Source organism: Cebus imitator, unplaced genomic scaffold, assembly GCF_001604975.1.
Source record: "Cebus imitator isolate Cc_AM_T3 unplaced genomic scaffold, Cebus_imitator-1.0 Scaffold250, whole genome shotgun sequence".
Taxonomy (NCBI): domain Eukaryota; kingdom Metazoa; phylum Chordata; class Mammalia; order Primates; family Cebidae; genus Cebus; species Cebus imitator.
The window spans coordinates 1,852,972-1,875,632 of record NW_016107565.1 but is presented as its reverse complement, the minus strand read 5'-3'; the positions used below and the strand labels follow the sequence as shown (position 1 = coordinate 1,875,632).

At 34.3% G+C, this 22,661-nt stretch overlaps 1 protein-coding gene across 6 annotated transcripts in view; it reads left to right on the top strand.

Annotated features, from left to right (window-relative positions):
- Window positions 1-22,661, top strand: part of CSMD3 (CUB and Sushi multiple domains 3) — a 1,251,170-nt gene that overhangs the window by 579,692 nt on the left and 648,817 nt on the right. For all 6 annotated transcript variants that reach the window (XM_017498748.2, XM_017498749.2, XM_037727955.1 and 3 more), the window contains one exon: window positions 19,103-19,206. In XM_017498748.2, coding sequence (XP_017354237.1) covers window positions 19,103-19,206 — 104 coding nt within the window. The remainder of the gene's footprint in view (window positions 1-19,102; window positions 19,207-22,661) is intronic.

Genomic DNA, 22,661 nt, shown 5'->3' with positions numbered 1-22,661 from the left:
TCTCAAACAAAAAAAAAAAAGAAACATTCCTTGATCTTGCTTCAAAACATTTTCATTTATATCTCATTTTTACAATAATTTAACAACATTCTTATAGTCAGCTACAAGAGAAAATGGAAAATATGGTCTTTACTAAGGACAACTTGCTATCAGCTAGGAATACTACTATGGTAGAAGAAGGCATACATGGATGTTTGCAAAAGATAGGCTAACTTATGTTATACATATTTAGTCCAAAATTTATGAGTGAACAAAAACTATTCACATGTAAGTACTAGCTGGCAAAAGAAAAGATATTAGGAAAAAAAATATTATTTTTTACTATTATTGATTTTTTGAATTAATTATATTAAATTGTATATGAATTGACTGTATGTGATAGGCACTATGCTAAGCTAGTCTTACATATCTTCTCATTTAATCCTCCTATTAAGAATTAATATTGTTAAAATGTCCATATTACCCATAGCAATCTACATAAGCCCTATCAAAAAAAAACCAAGGACCTTCTTCACAAAGAAGTAAAAACTCTTCCCCAGTCTTTTCCTTACTACTGGCTCCAGAGAGAATTCATTCATGGGCTACACATCTTTCCTCCTGCATAGCTATAGCAGGTAATTTCTCTTGTACCCTAACTTCCTGGACTCCTGCCTAAATTGCTTGTTCAGGAAGACATAGAAGTAAACCAGGCCTTCCACAGATAAAAACTGATAAAGATTCACTACTCAATGATTTTGTTTAAAGAAATTACATAAACAAAAATAAAGTTAGCAACAAAGGTGATGAATTGAGAAGCCATTATCTTACATCCTCCCCTTTCAGTGTTGTAAGAATTATAACAAGGCTAAACTGAGACTGGAATTAGAAATCATTGCACAGTTCATTATATATGGAAGTATACAAATATCTGTATATTACTACTATAGATATGTATCTAATCATTTTCACTTTCTATGTGTCTAATCTTTCATTTTCTCAAAGTCTGGAGTCAAAGACCTTTTATATAAAAATATATATATAGATAAGTAAATGAAAAGAGAGATACTTTAGAACATGTTGACAACATTATTAATAAGGGACAAAACCAAAATACAGCCCTTCTTAACAAATTTATGTCAATTAGCCTCATGAATATCTATTTTTCAAAATATTTTGGATATATACAACCTATCTTATACAAATTTGTAATGAATAGACTCCTAAAACCAAGAATATTATCTGCAAGATTCTTCAAAATCTGTAAATTCAAGTTGAACATTTATATGTATTATGAAATTTAAATTACATTAAATTTAAATAATCCTCCAGTAGCTAAGCATGAGTAAATGATAGAAAAGAACCAATGGTTTTGTACTATTGTGTTAGGAATTTAATATTTGATGAATTTTTCATTTTATGTTTCTTCTTCCCTTAGTGAAACATTTGTAGTGTTTTATTTAATCTGTCATTGTTACATACCAGCAGTCCCCTAAAGGAGAAGACCAGTGTACAGATATTAAAGGCATAGAAAAATAAAACAAAGCTAAAAGCTTTTATCACTCCATGAATATCCCTTAGTGCCCTAATACTATCCTCCGCCCCATTTCTAAAATATGACCCCTTGTGAAACTGTTAACTTGATGTTGGCAGCAAAGTGGATGAGCCTGGAGAATTCCCTGAGGCGGCACTTCTCACTGTTGAATGGTATTGCCCAGTGTCTTGGAATATATATTCTGTAATAAAATGTGTAAGTAGAGTATTAAATATTACAGTAACATAATTCTAGAATATGAGATATTTATTCTTTCTATAAAATGAGATTACTTTCAAATGACTAAATAAGGAATTTCATGTGTCATACTTTAAGTATTTCATATCATACAATATTTACCTATTTCACAAATTTCATGTAAGTTTATTGTATATTTATTTTTAAGTAGCTAATGTAGAATGATTATTTAAATATCATTAACATAAATTTTTCATATGCATGTGAAATGTATGTCACTTTTATAATACATGTCACCAAAAAAAAGCCAAATTTTAGGATTATTCTGAATTATATGATTTTTTACTTAATACACTCCATATTCTGCTATATCTGAATTAGACATTTGTAAGCAATAGCATTTGATAAGATAGACCTGCAAAGACATAGATTTTTGTGTGGGTCTTTGAATAATGCTTTCCTATGTATGACACAAAAGGCAAAAAAAAACTATTATATTATTTTTGTTTGGAGCAAAGCAACCTTGACTGAATCCGCTCCTCTCCATCTCTACTTCTGCAACCCAAGTGTAGGTTCTTCTCCCTAATCCTGCCCTGTTATCCTTCAAATCCAGGTTGTCCCTGCTACCAAAGTGAGCATTTAAAAAATTAAATATAACCCTGTCAACACTATTCAAAATCATCATTTGCTGCTTTTCACAAAGAAGATAAAGTCAAAAGTCCTTAACATGATCTGTTTTCTGCCTTTATCTCTAATGTTTATTCTCATCACTTTTTACCTCACAGTTTATGTTTCAGAAACAAAAAAGAATATTTTTTTCACTTTGCCATATTTCACATTATACCATAGAATGTTCTTTCCCAGTTCTCACCTACACCTTCCTTTGCACTGTCTGGGATTTTCCACCTCAAGGAATTCTTTCCTCTTTATTCTGCAGCTGGATTGAATTGCTCTCATCTCTGCCAATATAACCCAGTGTTTCCATATCCCAAAACAGGATATTGTATACAGGTTGCTTATGTTGTGTTTCCCCCATTGGACTATGATTGCTAAGGTAAAGAAAGAGTATGAAGAATGAAGTGCTTTAGTTAGATGTCAAGTTGATTGTGTAACATGGTATCTGCATACCTTAAGATCAATTAAAGTTTTTATATTTTGTAATTATACATATATAATGCATTCTGATTTCCACACCTCATAACAAAAATAGTTGTCAGTGTTAGAGTGACGTATTGCCATTCTGAAATAATCATAATGAAGAAAAGCTGCTTCCAGAAAAGATAATTTTTTAGCAGCATAGAGTTTGAGGGAGAAACTCTTATCTTGGAATCACAATAGGATTGCTGAAAAAATAACTTCATCCTCAAAATCCATTGTGAACCCCAGATGTGAACAACTATTTTAGGATAATTGACATAGCTAATAATAAGTGCCATTTATTGAGAGCCTATTATATATCAAGCATCCTATATGTTATTTTATAATCTTTGCTTATTATAATACATATTTCAACTTTAAAAAGTATGAATCATAAACACTATTTTATATATGTTAGAGAATTGCTCAAAACAATGTAACATTTTTTTAGAGAGTTGGGGCTATAATCCCAGGCTTTTCCTGTGAAGTTATTTATATTATCCTGTCTCACTAATGAGTATAATGAGTATTGGTATTGGTATTAGTTAAAGTATCGTTAGTTTGTTTGGTTAAACATCATCAAAGCTAATTTCAATGCTGTACTAATTATGTAAGCACAAAATGTATAATATTGAGAAATTCCTTCAGCTTTCAGATTTATTTTGAATTAGAAAATATAGACTTTACCATGGAACACGAAAGAACTTACATCAATACATGTTTTCTGCGTTTTTTCCAAGGAATTTATATGATATTTATTAGTTGTTAGGTTTTAGAAATAGTCTCTCCCTTCCTATTTAATACATGAGGCATATGCCCAACATCAAAGAACATATTTATAAATTATATTATTATAACAACATAATATCAGGTATTTGGGATGCACAGAAAGTATTTTCTAAATTTCAGAACTTTACTTTTTTAACATAGAATAGTATGATGTTTAAGCAATAAATACTATCGTCAAGAAAACTTTAGGTTGAAGTTTAGTCCCATCACCAAATAAACATTGGAAAATTACTTGGGCAACATATTACTTTAAACCGAGAATTGATTAAACCCGTTTATTCATTGGAATGTCTTCAGTTTACATATGGGAAACCACAAGTCAAATGACTTAAATAATGTCAAAATGCATTACTTAGAAAGCATCCTGTCTAGAAGCATGCAAGCCCCACACACAGAGAAAAATGCCATTGCTGGGTTCTGGACATCTCAATGTGTAGTTTGGCTTTGTCCTCAAACTATGTATTGTGAGATGACTGTAGTAGCTCAATACATTCAGATAGAATTACATTAAAGCATACTGATTTTTTGTATTTCTTTGAAAACCAAGAAATACTTTTACAAAAGCTCCTCAGCAAATTGCTTATTACCTTCCAGTGGCCAGAATTAGGTCACATACAGGTAATCTAATCACTGGCAAATGGAATGGAACATAGACTCACTAGAACCTGTATCAGGAAACTCAGAATAGGATGAGCAGTCCCTGAGCATTAGGATGTACAGAAAAGGATACATAGGAACAAAATATATGTCCTATTGAGAAGAAAAGGTCAAGGGTAAATAAGGAAGGTATCTGTTAGGTAAGCAATCAATAGCATCTGCCACATTTTCCCCTTTGGTTATCAAATACCTCTTAAGATCCATCTTTCTTCTCCTGTATTCACTTTGGGGAAAAAAATGCCTAAATAAAATGTACTTTCTATCTACATTAATAGAGAAACCTAAAATTTCAGCCATCTACTACATACAAAGGTACTTACAGAATCCCCAAGTGATACACTGGCTTCTTCATTATATCTATAGGTAGTTCCTCATCGTATAAAGACCTGTGGCAAAATGAGAGGTTATCCCAAACCCAATATAAAGGTATAGGAAACAAACAGGGTAACTGCCATAAAAACTCCTATTCAGAAGAAGAGAGAATTTAAGCTAACACAATGGTCACTGGGTCACAGAACAATATCATGTCTTTCTGGGTAAAACTAGTAAATACTGACTTCTCTAGAAATGGAATAAGTTCCTAGATAATCCTGGAATGTAATAGAATCCATTTACCTTGACATAGTGCCCCACAGCTTCTGGCTCTGACTACTGAGAGGATTTATTTTTTTCCTGTTGGACAATACTGCTGTGCTCTAGGATTTCAGTGACACTACCTATTGCAACCACTGTTGCTCCTGAAATTGGATATTTCTGCTGCTTTGACATTCTTTTCCAGAATTAATTATTTGTTTCCTTATTTATAAACATAAAATGTGTATATGATTGAAAAAGGAATCTTAGGCCTCATACCTATACACTGGATACAATAAATAACGAGGAATCTAGGATCTGACCATATTAGGAGGTATGCTATACTTCCTACTAATATTCCTAATTTCACAGACAAAGGGAGAATATTCAAGTGCTGGGCAGCCAGAGTAATGTATAGATGTACACAACATATACTTTTAGGGTCAAAATAAAATAATGCATTTATAATTCCGAGACCAGCGTTTTACATAATATAAATATATTCCATTAAAAAAATTCATGTAAGAGGGCGGATCCAAGATGGCCAAATAGGAACAGCTCTAGAGTGCAGTTTCCAGCAAGAACAATGCAGAGGGTGAGTGTCCACCACATTTCCAAATAAATATTCAGTGCCCACAGACCAGGAAATTCCCAGGCCAAAAAGCGCCACGAGTTTTCAGCACAGAGGTTTCAGCCAGTGCCAGGTTGGCACACAGAAACTCACACAAATCTGGGTGGCCGTTTCAACTGGTGCCTGGAATGCCTGGGAGACAGAGCCACCCGTTCAACTGAAAGGGAGGGGGCAGAGACAGGGAACCAGGCACTCTGGCTTGGTGGGTACCACCCCCACAAAACAAGCAATCTGACACGCTCTGAATTGAGAGTTTCGCATCAAGCACAGCCAAACCCAGGATGGTCCAGCTTTCTGGGGAGAAGTGTGACCACCACTACTAAGGCAGTCCGCCACTACTGAGGCAGTTGATGCAGCAGATGGGCAGAGCCTGCGGCAGCTCAGCAACACCTCTACTGGCAGACTGTGACTAGACTACTCTGTGTGGGGCAGGGCATCTATGAAAAAAGACAGCAGCATGACAGGAACTTATAAATAAAGCTGACCTTCCAAGGACAGAGCACCTGGGAAAAGAGGTGGTTATGAGTACTGCTGCAGCAGATGTCAAAGTACTTGCCCAGCAGTTCCGCATGGAGCAACGGAGCTCCCAGCACAGCACAGCACAGCACTTGAGCTCTTATAAGGGACAAACTGTCACCTCAAGTAGCTCCCAGACCCTGGTATACCCAAAGAGACACCTCATAAAGGAGAGCTCAGGCCGACATCTGGAAGGTACCCTTCTGGAACGAAGATAACCAAAGAAGAAGACGGCAGCAACCCTTACTGTTCTGCAGTCCCTGTGGGTGATCCCCAGGCAAGCAGGGTCTGGAGTGGACCTCCAGCAGTACTGCAGCAGAGGGACCTGATTGTTAGAAGGAAAACTAAGAAACAGAAAGAAATAACTTCATTATCAATAAAAAGGACACCCACTTAGAGAACCCATCTGAAAGTCACCAACCACAAAGACCACAGGTAGATAAAGCCACTAAGGTGTGAAGAAAGCAGCACAAAGAGGATGAAAACACCAAAAACCAGAAAGCCTCTCCTCCTCCAAAGGATCAAACTCCTCACCAGCTAGGGATGAAAGATGGATGGAGAATGAATCTGATTAATTGACAGAAACAGGCTTTAGAAGATGGGTAATAACAAACTTCTTAGAGCTAAAAGAACATGTGCTAACCCAATGCAAAGCAACTAAGCACCTAGAAAAAAGGTTAGATGAGATGCTAACTAGAATAAACAGCTTAGAGAAGAATATAGACGATTTGATGGAGCTGAAAAACACTTCATGAGAACATTGTGAAGCATACACAAGTTTCAATAGCTGAATAGACCAAGCAGAAGAAAGGATATCAGAGATTGAAGACCAACTCAATGAAATAAAATGAGAAGGCAAGAATAGCGGAAAAAAAGTAAAAAGAAATGAACAAAGCCTCCAAGAAATATGGGATATGTGGAAAGACCTAATCTACATTTAATAGGTGTACCTGAATGTGATGGAGAGAATGAATCCAAGCTGGAAAACACTCTTGAGGATATTATCCAGGAGAACTTCCCCAAGCTAGCAAGGCAGGCCAATATGCAAGTCCAGGAAATGCAGAGAACACCAGAAAGATATTCCTCAAGAAGAGCAACCCCAAGGCACATAATCATCAGATTTGCCATGGTTGAAATGAAGGAAAAAGTGCTAAGGGCAGCCAGGGGAAAGGTCAAGTTACCCACAAAGGGAAGCCCATCAGACTCACAGCAGATCTCTCTGCAGAAACCCTACAAGCCAGAAGAGAGTGGGGACCAATATTCAACATTCTTAAAGAAAAGGACTTTCAACCTAGAATAGCATATCCAGCCAAACTAAGCTGTAAGCAAAGGAGAAAAATTCTTTATGGAAAAGCGACTGCTGAGAGATTTTGTCACCACCAGGACTACCTAACAAGAACCCCTGAAAGAAGCACTAAACAAGGAAAGGAACAACAAGCACCAGCCACTCCAAAAATGTACCAAGAAGTAAAGAGCATCGACACAATGAAAAAAATGCATCAACTAATGGGCAAAATATCCAGATAGCATCAAAGTGGCAGGATCCAATTCACACATAACAATGTTAACCTTAAATGTAAATGGGCTAAGTGCCCCAATCAAAAGACACAGACTGGCAAATTGGATAAAAGGCCAAGACCCATCAGTGTACTGTATTCAGGAAACCCATCTCATGTGCAAGGACACACATAGGCTCAAAATAAAGAGATGGAAGAAGATTTACCAAGCAAATGGAGAGCAAAAAAAAAAGCAGGTGTTGCAATCCTGGTCTCTGATAAACTGGATTTTATACCAACAAAGATCAAAAGAGACAAAGAAGGGCATTACATAATGGTAAAAGGATCAATGCATCGAGAAGAGCTAACAATCCTAAATATATATGCAGCCAATAGAGTAGCACATGGGTACATAAAGCAAGTTCTTAATGACCTACAAAGAGACTTAGACTCCCACAAAATAAGAGTGGGAGACTTTCACATTCTACTGTCAATATTAGACAGATCAATGAGACAGAAAATTAACAAGTATATCCAGAACTTGAACTCAGATCTGGACCAAGCAGACCTAATAGACATCTACAGAAATCTCCACCCCAAATCCAGAAAATATACATTCTTTTCAGCACCGCATTGCACCTACTCTAAAATTGACCATATAATTGGAAGTAAACCACTCCTCAGCAAATGCAAAAGAATGGAAATCATAACAGTCTCTCAGACCACAGGGCAATCAAATTACAACTCAAAATTAGGAAGCTAACTCAGAACAACCTCACAGCTTCCTGGAAACTGAAAAACTGGTTCCTCAATGTGCACTGGATAAACAATGAAATGAAGGCAGAAATAAAGATATTATTTGAAACCAGGGAGAATTAAGACACAACATATCAGAAACTCTGGTACACATTTAAAACAGTGTCTAGAGGGAAATTTATAACGATAAATGCCCAAATGAGAATCGAGGAAGGATCTAAAATTAACAGCCTGTCATCAAAATTGAAAGACCTAGAGGACAGAGACAAAANAACTAAGATCGGAACAGAATTGAAGGAGATAGAGACACAAAAAACCCTTCAAAAAATCAATAAATCCAGGAGCTGGTTTTTTGAAAAGATCAACAAAATAGACAGACTGCTAACCAGATTAATGAAAAAGAAAATGGAGAAGAATCAAATGGATGCAATAAAAAACAATAAATGGGATATCACCACTGATTCCACAGACATACAAACTACAATCAGAGATTACTACAAACAACTCTATGCACCTAAACCAGTAAACTTGGAAGAAATGGATAAATTCTTGGACACTTGCACCCTCCCAAGCCTAAACCAGTAAGAAGTTGAAACCTTGAATACACCAATAACACGGGCTGAAGTTGAGGCAGCAATTAATAGCCTGCCAACCAAAAAAACTCCAGGTCCAGATGGATTCACAGCTGAATTCTACCATACGTAAAGAGGAGCTGGTACCATTTCTTCTGAAACTATTCCAAACAATACAAAAAAAGGGAATCCTTCCCAAATCATTTTATGAAACCAACATCATCCAGATACCAAAACCCAGCAGAGACTCAACAAAAAAAAGAAAACCTCAGGCCAATATCCATGATGAACACAAATGCAAAAATGTTCAATAAAATACTGGCAAACCGATTGCAACAGCCCATCAAAAAGGTTATCTATCATGATCAAGTAGGCTTCATTCCAGGGATGCAAGACTGGTTCAACATACACAAGTCTATAAATGTAATTCACCTCATAAACAGAACCAAAGACAAAAACCACATGATTATCTCAATAGATGCAGAGAAGGCCTTCAACAAAATTCAACAGCCCTTTATGCTGAAAACTCTCAATAAGCTAGGTATCAAAGGAACATCTAAAAACAATAAAAGCTATTTACGACAAACCTACAGCCAATATTATGCTGAATGGACAAAACCAGGAAGGATTCCCTTTGAAATCTGGCACTAGACAAGGATGCCCTCTCTCAAGGATTCAATATAGTACTGGAAGTCCTAGCCAGAGCAATTAGGTAAGAAAATAAAAATAAATAAAGGATATTCAGTTAGGGAAATAGGAAGTCAAATTGTCTCTATTTTCAGACGTCATGATGTATATTTAGAAGACCCTATCATCTCAGCCCCAAATCTCCTTAAACTGTTAAGCAACTTCAGCAAAGTCTCAGGATACAAAATCAATGTGCAGAAATCACAAGCATTTCTATACACCAATAACAGACTAACAGAGAGCCAAATCATGAGCAAACTCCCATTCACAGTTGCTACAAACAGAATACAATACCTAGGAATACAACTAACAAAGGATGTAAAGGACCTCTTCAAGGAGAACTACAACCCACTGCTCAAGGAAATAAGAGAGAACCTGAACAGATGGAGAAATATTCCATGCTCATGGTTAGGAGGAATCAATATCATAAAAATGGCCATATTGCTCAAAGTAATTTATACATTCAATGCTATCCCCATCAAGCTATGAATGACCTTCTTCACAGAACTGGAAAAAAACACCTTAAACTTCATATGGAACCAAAAGAGAGCCCACATAGCCAAGACAGTCCTAAGCATAAAAAAAAACAACAACAACAACAAAGTGGGAGGCATCACACTACCTGATTTCAAACTATACTACAAGTCTACAGTAATCAAAATAGCATGGTACTGGTACCAAAACAGAGATATAGACAAATGGAACAGAGCAGAGGCCCTGGAGGCAATGCCACACATCCACAACCATCTGATCTTTGACAAACCTGACAAAAACACGCAATGGGGAAATAATTCCCTGTTTAATAAAGGGTGTTGGGAAAACTGGCTAGCAGTGTGCAGAAAGCAGAAACTGGACCCCTTCCTGACACCTTACACTAAAATTAATCCAAATGGATTAAAGACTTAAGACCTAACACCATAAAAGCCCTAAAAGAAAACCTAGGCAAAACCATTCAGGACAGAGGCATAGGCTAGGACTTCATAACTAAAACACCAAAAGCATTGGCAAAAAAAAGCCAAAATAGACAAATGGGATCTAATTAAACACCAGAGCTTCTGTACAGCAAAAGAAACCATCATTAGAGTGAACCAGCAACCAACAGAATGGGAAAAAATTTTTGCAATCTACCCATCTGACAAAGGGCTAATAACCAGAATCTACAAAGAACTGAAACAGATTTACAAGAAAAAAAACTAACAAACCCACCTAAAAGTGGGCAAAGGATATAAGCAGACACTTTGCAAAAGAAGACCTATATGAGGCCCGCAAACATATGAAAAAATGCTCATCACCACTGATTATTAGAGAATTGCAAATCAAAACCACATTGAGATACCACCTCATGCCAAGTAGAATTGCAGTCATTAAAAAATCTGGAGAAAACATATGCTGGAAAAGATGTGGAGAAATAGGAACACTTTTCACTGTTGGTGGGAGTGTAAACTAGTTGAACCATTGTGGAAGACACTGTGGTGCTTCCTCAAAGACCTAGAAATAGAAATTCCATTTGACCCAGCAATCGCATTACTGGGTATATACCCAAAGGATTATAAATCATTCTATGATAAAGACACATGCACATATATGTCTATAGTGGTACTGTTTACAATAGCAAAGACCTGGAACCAACCCAAATGCCCATTGGCAATAGACTGGACAAGAAAATGTGGCACATATACACCATAGAATACTATGCAGCCATAAAAAACAATGAGTTCATGTCCTTTGTAGGGACATGGATGAATCTGGAAACCATCATTTTCAGCAAACTGACTCAAGAACAGAAAATAAAACACCACATGTTCTCACTGATAAGCAGGTGATGAACGATGTGAACGCATGGATACAGGGAGGGGAGCATCACACACTGGGGTCTGTTGGGGGGGCAAGGGAGAAACAGCTAGGGGATAGGGAGGTTGGGGAAGGATAACATGGGGAGAAATAACAGATGTGGATAATGGGGGTATGGAGGCAGCAAACCACATTGCCATGTGTGTATTTATGCAACCATCCTGCATGATCTGCACATGTATCCCAGAACCTGAAGCACGCACACACACACATGCACACACACAAAATCATGTGAATGAGAATTAAGTTTGATTTCTACATGGCTTCAGAAAATATGACTGTAGAATTTATGGCTTAAGATTATCTGTGCAAGATTCACAGGATAAAAATTTGAGACATAACTTCTGTGCCAGTTTTAAGAAAATATCCTATAAAACTCATGTATTGAGGCTTATGAGAAATAGATCCATCAAATATTTAGTATTTCAGGCTTTCTATTGACTTTTTTACTTCCAGAATGTCAGTGTTAAAATGCATTATGTTATTTTTAATCGCCTTCATTAGTACATTAAAAGGTTTAATACAACCCTCAATAAGCAACACTAAACAATCCAGTTGGAGTCACCACTCCACAATGGAAATCAAGAGAGTGCCTTACTTGGTTTAAAACAATCAAGAAAATTATGCATTATTTAAATACTTTAAGGGCATATTTCATTATTCCACCTTTTCTTTCATTAGTCCTATGTGCTAAATGCAATTTATGTTTTTGTTTATTTAATCCAAAAATGATTAGGAAGAAGTAAAACAGGTAAAATATATGGTATTCTTTTTACACTAGATACATAATATTTTTTCTTATTTTCTATCTAAATTTTTCAACCCTACTACCTAATAATCATGTATAAGAAGTATTCTTATTATACTGATGACTGTTTGTTGATTCCTATTATACTGATGACTATTTGTTGACTTTTTTAATATTAGCCTTTCTATATTTTACAAAGTTAAATGGATAGAAAATGGCTATTTGGTCACTTTCATTTTATTAAAGTATCAGTAAAGAAAGGAAAATATCCATCAGACTCTCAATGTTACTTATTATATTATAGCATGAACAAAAGTTTCCTTGTCATTTTGTTTTTGTTTTCCCAAGTTTTATTTATATATCCTATAAAAGATATTTTTCTTTTAACCATATATCAATATACTATGTTGGGGTTTTACTGTGTGCCTTACTTATATTAAGGGCTTTAAATAAGGCAAAGTTGAATTTTATTTTTTTGATGCACAAATTTTACTTATGTGAACTATTCCAATAATAATGTTAAAACTAAGCAAAAATTAATCAAATTAAAATGAATGTATTATACAAATTCAATTAGAATATTCTAGCTTCTGAGTAATTGTGTGTCATTGAAACTGTTCAAGAATTATAAGTGTCTAAAATTTCAATGACAGCTCAGTAGTTAAGTGCTTATTCGAACATAATATGGTTTAGTTACTAATTAATTCATCGCTTAATTTAAAATGAGAGAGCTCTCATTGTTGCTTACATACATGCATAAGTCTCAGTTACAATTTAGTAAAAATAAAATCTACCATTAAATGGATGTCCAAAGTCTTTAGAACATGATTATGCAATAATAGATATCAAGAGTTTGGCATAGAACTAACAATCAGATCAGGAGATCATTTTTTAGACACCTAATTTTTACCAATTTGTATCCACTAACCCATTAGACTTTTAAGTCATACAAAAGGAGCCATTCTCTAATTTTAATTACTGTGCACTAATAGATCTATTGTGAAATAGGTTGGGGTGAAGTAGATCATGGGCTATCCTTTTGGCAAGATGACAGATGTGGTACTTTGAGAGTTACTCGCACTGAAATATAAGAAACACATTAGTTTTCATGCCATTATATGTTCACAAAAAAAAACAAAATAAATGTATAAAGCTATGAACAAATACCATGCATACAAACACATAGACACACACAGATGCACACACAGATGTATAATTCTACATCCATATATATATATATATATATATATATATATATGACAATTAGGTAAAGTAAAAACAGGAGATGAAATGGGAGAAAAACTTGATTTTTCATGGGACAGATGGCAATAAATCTCTGGAATACGGAGACTAGGAGTTGAGCCTCATCTCCTTGGATCAAGAAACAAAGAAACTGAACTTGAAAATTTAGCATCAAGCTAAGACACTCAAAGGATATTAAATTGGCTCTAGCTTGGTAATAGCCCTTGGATTCAGATGATAGGAAATTAATGAAGTGATATCAAATTGAGGACCCCAGGATTCTCAAAACTTAAGTTCAACTATATATGGGTTCACTGTCAAACATAGCTAAACACAGGGAAGCAAGCCACCACAAATGAGTCATTAGAAATAACAAACAGGTTCAGACACTTAACAGACATTAAATCTGGAATAATTCAATAAAAATATGAAATACCAAGGAAGGTTTATCCATGTTGTTGCAAATTGCAGGACCTCTTTCTTGTTTGAGGCTAAATAGCATTTCATTGTATATGTAAGCATATATCTATAATAATTTATTTATTTGTTAATGGACACTTAGATTGTTCCTATATCTCAACTATTATCAATAAGACTGCATTGAGCATGGGAGTGCAGATATCTATATAAAGTGGTGATTTCATTTCCCTTAGATTTATATACACAGAAGAGGCATTGCTAAATCATATGTTAGTTCTATTTTTAATTTCTTTAGAAAACTCCGTACTGTTTTCCGCTTTAACTGCCCCAATCTGCATTCTCACCAAGAGTGTACAAAAGTTTTCTCTTTTCTACACCCTTGCCAATAATTATCTTTTTTAAAAAAATCATAGTCAATGTAAGAAATGTGAGGTTATAGCTCACTCATTGTGGCTTTGATTTACATATCCCTGATGACTATTGAGGTTGAACTTTTTTCTTTCATATACTTGAAAGAAATTTTTTTCATATACTGGAGAGAAGGGGTATGTTATGATCAAAGGAAACTATCAGGCAAATGGCAGAATGTTCAATGGAAATTCTACAAGCCAAAAGAAATTGGGTGCCTGTATTCAGCATTCTTAAAGAAAATAAATTCCAACCAAAAAATGTATATCTTGTCAACTGAGCTTCATAAACACAGCAGAAATAAGATCTTTTTCAGATAAACAAGTGCTAAGAGAATTTATTACCACCTGACCTGCCTTCCAAGAGGTTCTTAAGGCAGTGCTAAGCATGGAAACAAGAGACCTTACTGGCCATCACAACAACAGACTTAATTGCATAAACCATTGACTTTATAAAGCAACGACACTGTCGAGCCTGCATAACAACCAGCTAACAATAAAATGACAGGGTTAAATCTACACATATCAACTTTAATATTGAACAGAAATGGGCTAAACACCTCAGTTAAAAGGCACAGAGTGGCAAGGTGGATAAAGAAGCAAGACCCAACTCTGTGCTATTCTTAAGAGGATCATCTCACATCCAATGATATCCATAGTTTCAAAGTATCGGGATGGAGAAAAATCTACCTAATGATTAGAAGCAAAAAAGGGCAGGGCTTGTTATTCTAATTTCAGACAAAATAGATGTTAAACCAACAACAATCTAAAGTGACAAAGAAGGGCATTAGAGAATGATGAAGTGTTTGATTTAGAAGAAGACTAAACTATCCTTATATGCACCCAACAGAGGACCACCCAGATTCATAAAACAAGTTCTTAGAAACCTACAGAGAGACTTAGATAACCAAATAATAATAATGGAAGACTTCAACATCCCACTGACATTATAAGACATATCATTGAGGCAGAAGACTAACAAAGATATTTGGGACCTGAACTAGATGCTTGACAAAATGGACATAACAGACATCTACAGAACACTCCATCCAACAACAAAGAATCTATATTCTCATCTTCACATAGCACATACTATAAAATCAACCACATGATCAGTCATAAAACAATTCTTAACAACAACAACAAAAAAGAAACACACTGAAATACCTACCACACTCTTGAACTACAGCCCAATACAAATAGAAATCAGTAATAAGAAGAGCTCTCAGAACCACACAATTACATGGAAATGAAACAACTTTTTCATGAGTGACTTTGAGGTAAATAATGAAATTAAGGCAGGAATCAAGTAATTGTTTGAAACTAATAGAAGAAAAGATATAGTAGAATCTCTGGAACACAGCTAAAGCAATGTTAAGAGAAAAACTTGTAGTAGAACATGCCCACATCAAAAAGCTAGAATGATCTCAAATTAACAACATAACATCAAAGTAGAAGAACTAGAAAAACAAGAGCAAGCAAACTTCAAAACTAGCAGAAGCAAATAAATACCCAGAATCATAGTTGATCTGAATGAAATTGAGATGTGAAAAACAATACAAAAAGTTCAATGAAAAAATTGATTATTTTTTAAAGAATAAATAAGATTGATAGACTGATATCTAGACTAATAAAGAAAAAGAGAGAAGATCCAGATAAACACAGTCATAAATGAAATGATAAAACATTACCATCTACCCTTCAGAAATACAGAAAAAAACCTTCAGAGACTATAACAATCACCTCTATGCACACCAGCTAGAAAACCTAGAAAAATATTGAACTTTATCAAAAAACTCCCAAAAAAACAAAAGGATTAAGTGTGTGGAGTATCTGACTTAAAAGATTCAGTCTTATCTTACAGCAATAATAATATGCCAATTTGTGGTAGTTCAGGTACATACAAACTGACTAAGAAAACAAGATCTAGAATCCAAAATCCAACATGCTTATAAATAGAACTGTGATATATGTTAAAGTTTGCTGACCATTGGGGAAAGAAGGGCTATTTATTCAATAAAGAGTAGTGTGACAACTGGATACTCATATTGGAGGGAAAAACTGAAAGGAATACTGTGCTAATTTATATTGCTGCATAAAACATTACCTAAAATTAGCAAAAATGCAACAACATAAAATTTATCCATGTTGTTGCAAATCGCAGGATCTCTTTCTTGTTTGAGGCTAAATAGCATTTCATTGTATATGTAAGCATATATCTATAATAATTTATTTATTCATTAATGGACACTTAGATTGTTATCTCACAGTTTCCATAGGAAGGAAGTCTGAGCACGGATATCTGGCTCTTCTCTTCAAGATCATACCAGGGTGAAATCAAAGCATTTGCCAGCGATATGATCTCATTTGAAACTGTAGGGCTTATTCTAAGCTCACTTGTTGGCAGAATTCAATTATTGTAGTTGTAGGATTTATGCCCTCAGCTCTTAAAGGTTACCCACTGCTCCATGCTTTCCACAATATGGCAGTATGTATCTTCAAGGCCAACAGGAGAGCATCTCTTCTGATTTTTTGTTAGCTTGTTTTTTGATCTCTCACTTCTAGACCTTCTTTTAGAGGGAATCCCCTGAATTAGTCAGGGTCATTCAGGATAATCTCTGTTTTGATGAACTTAAAAGTCATCTCATTAGAGACCTTAATTGCACATTTGTAATATTCCTTCACCATTTCCATATAATATAACCTAATCATAGGACTGATAATCCATCATCTTCATAGATCTTCCCGACACTGAAAGGGAGTGTATCATACAGGTTATCTGCACCAGGGGAGTAGAATATTGGAAGACATCTCAGAATTCTGCCTACCACACATTCCTACTTTGCAGTTTCTGTAAAAGTCAATTTACAAAAGCGAAAAGATATGGAGATACATCTTTATGAGCTTGGGTTATTAATATTAATAATTTTTTACCAGAGTAGGACTTTCATATCTACCCATAAAACAGTAGATAGGCAAGTCCTACTCTGGTAAAGTTAATAACTTTTTCTTATTAAATGATCTAACAAAGGAAGTTTTTCTTTTTTAAAGAAAAAAAGCTGTGAACTTGAAGCTATTGCAACACATTTAATGTAATAAATGGATTAGTACCTATAATATAGAAAGCTGATATCAACTAGTGAGCCAAATCCAGTGGTGTACTATGAGTAAACCACAGGTAGAACTAAGATATTGATTTTAGCTCTTTCTATGAAAGAGAAGGTCCTGGGCAAAAAATAAAAATAAAATTTCCATTACAAGCAGTGTCATCTGTTCACCTTGGTGTCTTACAAATATTGCTTTCGAAGTGTGCTATAATGGAATATTTTCAGAATCACCAATATAAAGAATTCTTGCAAACAATAACAAGTAGACAAATAGTCCAAGGAAACAAAATGCCAAAACACAAATAGTTGTGTCACAGAAAAGGAAATATAAATGATATATAAACATATAAAAAGATATGCAACTCAGTAATAAGGAAAATGCAAAAAAAATACTTTTTACACTCACTAGAGTGGTAGGAATAAATACACCCAATGCACACAATTTTGAACATTTGAACTGGTAAAACAATTTAGAAACCATATGGTACTAGGTTATAAAACTTTTGCTGTTATTACCTAGCAAGTATATTGCCTAGAGACATACTTGAAAATGTGAACCAAAAGATATTTGGTATTGCTCATGACCATGTTACTTATAGTACCCAAAAAAACAAAAAGAAAATGGGAAACGATCTAAATTTGTATTGGCAGGTAATTATTAATGGAAATTATATTTAAATATAAATAAAACAAATAAATGTGTTTTTAAAATTATAATCATGTTAAAATGTATATTTCAAAGTTTTTATACACATGCTTTATTTAAACTTTGCCAAAAAATGTAAATATTAAAATATTTTATAAAACAAGTAATAAAAATTGTTTTTATTGTCTACCAAAAAAAGCCAGAATATTAAATCCTTTATTTTTAATTATTTTTATAATAATAAAGTAGCAAATAGTTGTAAATATTACTGAAGAAATATCTTCTGCATTTATTCTCTCATAATATGGTAACCTCAGACGTTCATTTTATCAGGTGATGAATAATACTTTATTATAAATTATTTTTTGCTCAAAGCGTGACTGTAAATAGGACATTATGTAATATTTCTGTACTGATTCTCAATTACAGTTTTAAAATATTATAGCTAATTTTAATCTTACAATTTAATTAAATCTGAATTTTTGCATAGATATATAAAAAATGTGTGAATACATTAGTATATTTTAGTAAAATATAATGCTGAATTATACCCCATGGTATAGTGTGCCTCTCAAATTATTGTCCTTCCAGTTTTGCCACTCATTTTAATATATTTGAGGAATTCTGTTACCAAAGGATACATAAAAATAAACTTGATACCATTCTGGCAATCTAGATTCAAGTTTAGCTCTAACAAATTTTAAGCTTTACTACTTAATGGAAATAGTGCACTCTGTTTCTATATGTTAACTTTATAAAATATATATGCAAATGTGTGGAAAGAGGAAAACCATTCTCCACCTACATATACTTTTTATAAAGCCTTCTTAAAGTAGATTTGCTTTAATCATTCTTCAAATAAGAGAATTCTATAAACAGAAACCATGAAATTTCATTGAAAATGTAATGCAGAAAATACAATACAGCAAGTAAAAGTCATGTAATGATATAATGATTGAACTTTAAGAATATTCTAACATGACTTGCTGCCATGCTATGAATTTATGTATATTTATATATAATTGGACTGCTTGTATATGTGTGTGTATGTGTGTGACAAAAGACTGTTCATTTTAAATGTTTTTCTGTCATTGCTTTTTTTGTTGTTTTTATTACAAAATGCAATATATTTAAGGTTTATGTTTCTATTTACTGCTAGGTTATCCAGATAAATTTTGAAGAATTTGATTTGGAGATTGGCTATGATACCTTGACAATTGGTGACGGTGGCGAAGTTGGAGACCCTAGGACAGTGCTCCAAGTGTAAGTTTCCGATGTTTCATTTTTGCCTTAGCCTATTGTGTACTAAAAAAATTTTACCTTCAAATTAATGTTTTACATTGGTCTATCCCACTCTCAGCTGAAGATGCATAATAACTTATTATTATTAACTTTCATAGAATCTGTTAGTGCTCCTTCAGTGAGATTTAAGACACTGTCTCAGTTCATTTGGACATCTCTAACAAAATGCAGTAAACTGGGTGACTTAGAAACAATAGAAATATATTTCTTACAGTTCTAAAGGCTAGGAAGTCCAAGATTAGGTGTCAGCAGATTTGACGTCTGGTGAGGGCTTGTTCATCTAACCTGATGCTTCTCAAAATAGAGTCTTTTTGCATCATGAATGCATAACAAATATCTGGCATGCATTTGAAAATGTAGATTTCTAGGCCCTCAAGCCCAGCTTACTGAATCAGCATCTCCAGGATTTGAATGTATCAATCTATATTTTAACAGAATCACCGATAATCCTTATGCATATAAAATTTGAGAACAACTGATATAAATCTTAAAAAAAATAGTATCAGCATAGATAACGACTAGTGGTAATGCCCATATTATGTGTGTCTGTGTATTTCTTACTGTGAAAGGTAAGTTAAATTGATGAAAGGTAAGCTAATTCTCTTTTCCTTTTTTTTCTCTTTTTCCTCTTCTTTTTATTTTCTTTTTAATTTTACAACAAGACCTTCTAGAACTATTAATCCAGACTGTAATAAACCAAGGATTAACCTCATAGTCACACATAATATATTATTGGCCCCAATATTACTGCACTGTAGTCTTATTTTTCTAGAAAACAAAACAAAAACAAAACCTACTCATCTGTCCTCATGCACTCTTGACCTCAACTTCAGCCTCTCTCCTCTATCTGCAACATGGATATCATTGATCAACATGATTTGGTTGTCTATCTCTGGCCTCCTACAGCTCCATTTTGCATTTCCTAAGGTGTGATGGACAAATGGGCCAGTAATCTACATGCTTTACATATTCCATTATTAGTTCATTTTCACAGTGCTATACAGAACTACCTGAGACTAGGAAATTTAAGAAAAAAAGATGTTAAATTTACTTTCAGTTTCACAGGCTTAACAGGAAGCATGACTGGGAGGCCTTAGAAAACTTACAATTGTGGCAGAATGTAAAGGAGAAGCCAGTACCTTCTTCACATGGTGGCAGGAGAGAAAGAGAGAGCGCAAAGGGGGAAGTCCCACACATTCTAAAACCATCAGATCTTATGAGAACTCACTTACTGTCATGAGAGCAGCATGAGAGAAATCCACCCCCAAGATCCAATCACCTCCTACCAGGTCCCTCCTCCAACTCCACGTGAGATTTGGATGGGGACACAAATCCAAACCATATCATTTATGTTGCTCACATTTTTGTAACTTTATTCTTAATGTTTCCTCTTTTGAAAATGATCAGCATTTTTGTTGCACCTGAGCAATACATTGAGCCTGTTAAGCATACCACCACACTTAACTGACATTTTCCAGAAGCAATTGACAGTTTCTCCTAAATTTTCTTGTGGATTTATACCTGATAGTTTGGATTTCATTATAATATAAATTTACATATATTTTATATACAATATACTGTAAAATTGTATATATATAAAATGACAGCAACAGAGCTGTTCTTAGTAGCCATGCTTTTTTTTTTCCTGTTATTGTTTGTTAAATACAGAGTTTTAATGAACTGAAAATTACATAAAAAATTTGAATTCATGGTTTCTTGAAAAACTGGTGACACTAGATCTTCATGGTCATGTGGCAAAAATTGACTAGGACTGTCTTCTGCCTCCTTTAGAGAGGGTATAGATTCTTCGTGGCCACTCATCCCTTTATCATTTTTCTCTTGAACTTCTAAGATCCTTCGCTTTGCCTGCCTGGGCCTGTAGCTATTTAGTTACATAACACCTGACATAAGACAAAATGTGGATTGCTTTCTCTATCAATTTATACATTGTTTTCCAAATAAATATATCTGTTTCTTTACCTGACCCTCATAAACATTGAAGTTTCTTGGATATTAATAATATATGGCAAATTTGGTGATTAATCCCCACACATCACAGAATTACTCTCTATACGTTTGATCAATCCCATAATATGCTCTTTAGAAATAAAATTGTAAAACATGTATTTGATGGGACATCTTTTCTTTTTTCTTCTTAAGACAGAAAACTGGATTTTGGATTCAGATTCTTAAACACATGAGCAAGAAAAGGCAGGTTAACTAGTAAATTGACTAAAAAATATTTTTTAAAAAGCTTTTATAATATATCTGCTATAAAAGAAACTTCATATCTCAGCATTGGATGAAATATTAGAAATCATTTTGTTAAACTGAAATCCAAGATCATAGATGTTATGTCCTCCTATTGCCGCTTTCTTAAAAAAAAAATGCTCTTTGAGCTAATTAGTGTGACACAACTATAGATAGAAATATTATATATATATATATATATATGGAGAGAGAGAGAGAGTAACCCAGTAAAACTGAGAAAAAAGATGTCAAAATTATCTTAAATATGCAACCATTAGAATTGGTTAAATATTAAAAGGATACATTTATTGGGATTTAGCAGTGGTCTGTACAATCCCTAGTGTTAAAAAAAATAATGTGTTTGAACCATATTTTTTACCCTGTTTCAATGTTAGAAAAATTCTGAAGACATTCATGAATTCTCTGATGTATGCACTGATATTCTTTTTGGACAGAAAATCATTGTATAAATAACATAGAATGACTATTAGATATTATTTTTCAAATGAATACCAAGTATAATGGGTGTTCCTACACCAACAAATTTAAAGTTTCCAGTGAGAGCTATATCTTCAGTGGGGATTAAAAATTAAGACTTTAGGCCAGGGCCAAGATGGCCAGCTAGAAGCAGTGGCAGTCAGAGCTCCTATTAAAAAGTTCCAGGACAAAAAAACCACCTTAAACTTCATATGGAACCAAAAGAGAGCCCGCATAGCCAAGTCAATTCTAAGCAAAAAGAACCAAGCGGGGGGCATCACACTACCAGACTTCAAACTATACTACAAGGCTATAGTAATCAAAACAGCATGGTACTGGTACCAAAACAGAGATATAGACCAATGGAACAGAACAGAGGTCTCGGAGGCAACACAACATAACTACAACCATCTGATCTTTGACAAACCAGACAAAAACAAGCAATGGGGAAAAGGATTCCCTGTTCAATAAATGGTGTTGGGAAAGCTGGCTAGCCATGTGCAGAAAGCAGAAACTGGACCCCTTCCAGACACCTTACTAAATTAACTCCAGATGGATTAAAGACTTAAACATAAGACCTAACACCATAAAAACCCTAGAAGAAAATCTTGGCAAAACCATTCAGGATGTAGGTGTAGGCAAGGACTTCATGACCAAAACACCAAAAGCATTGACAACAAAAGCCAAAA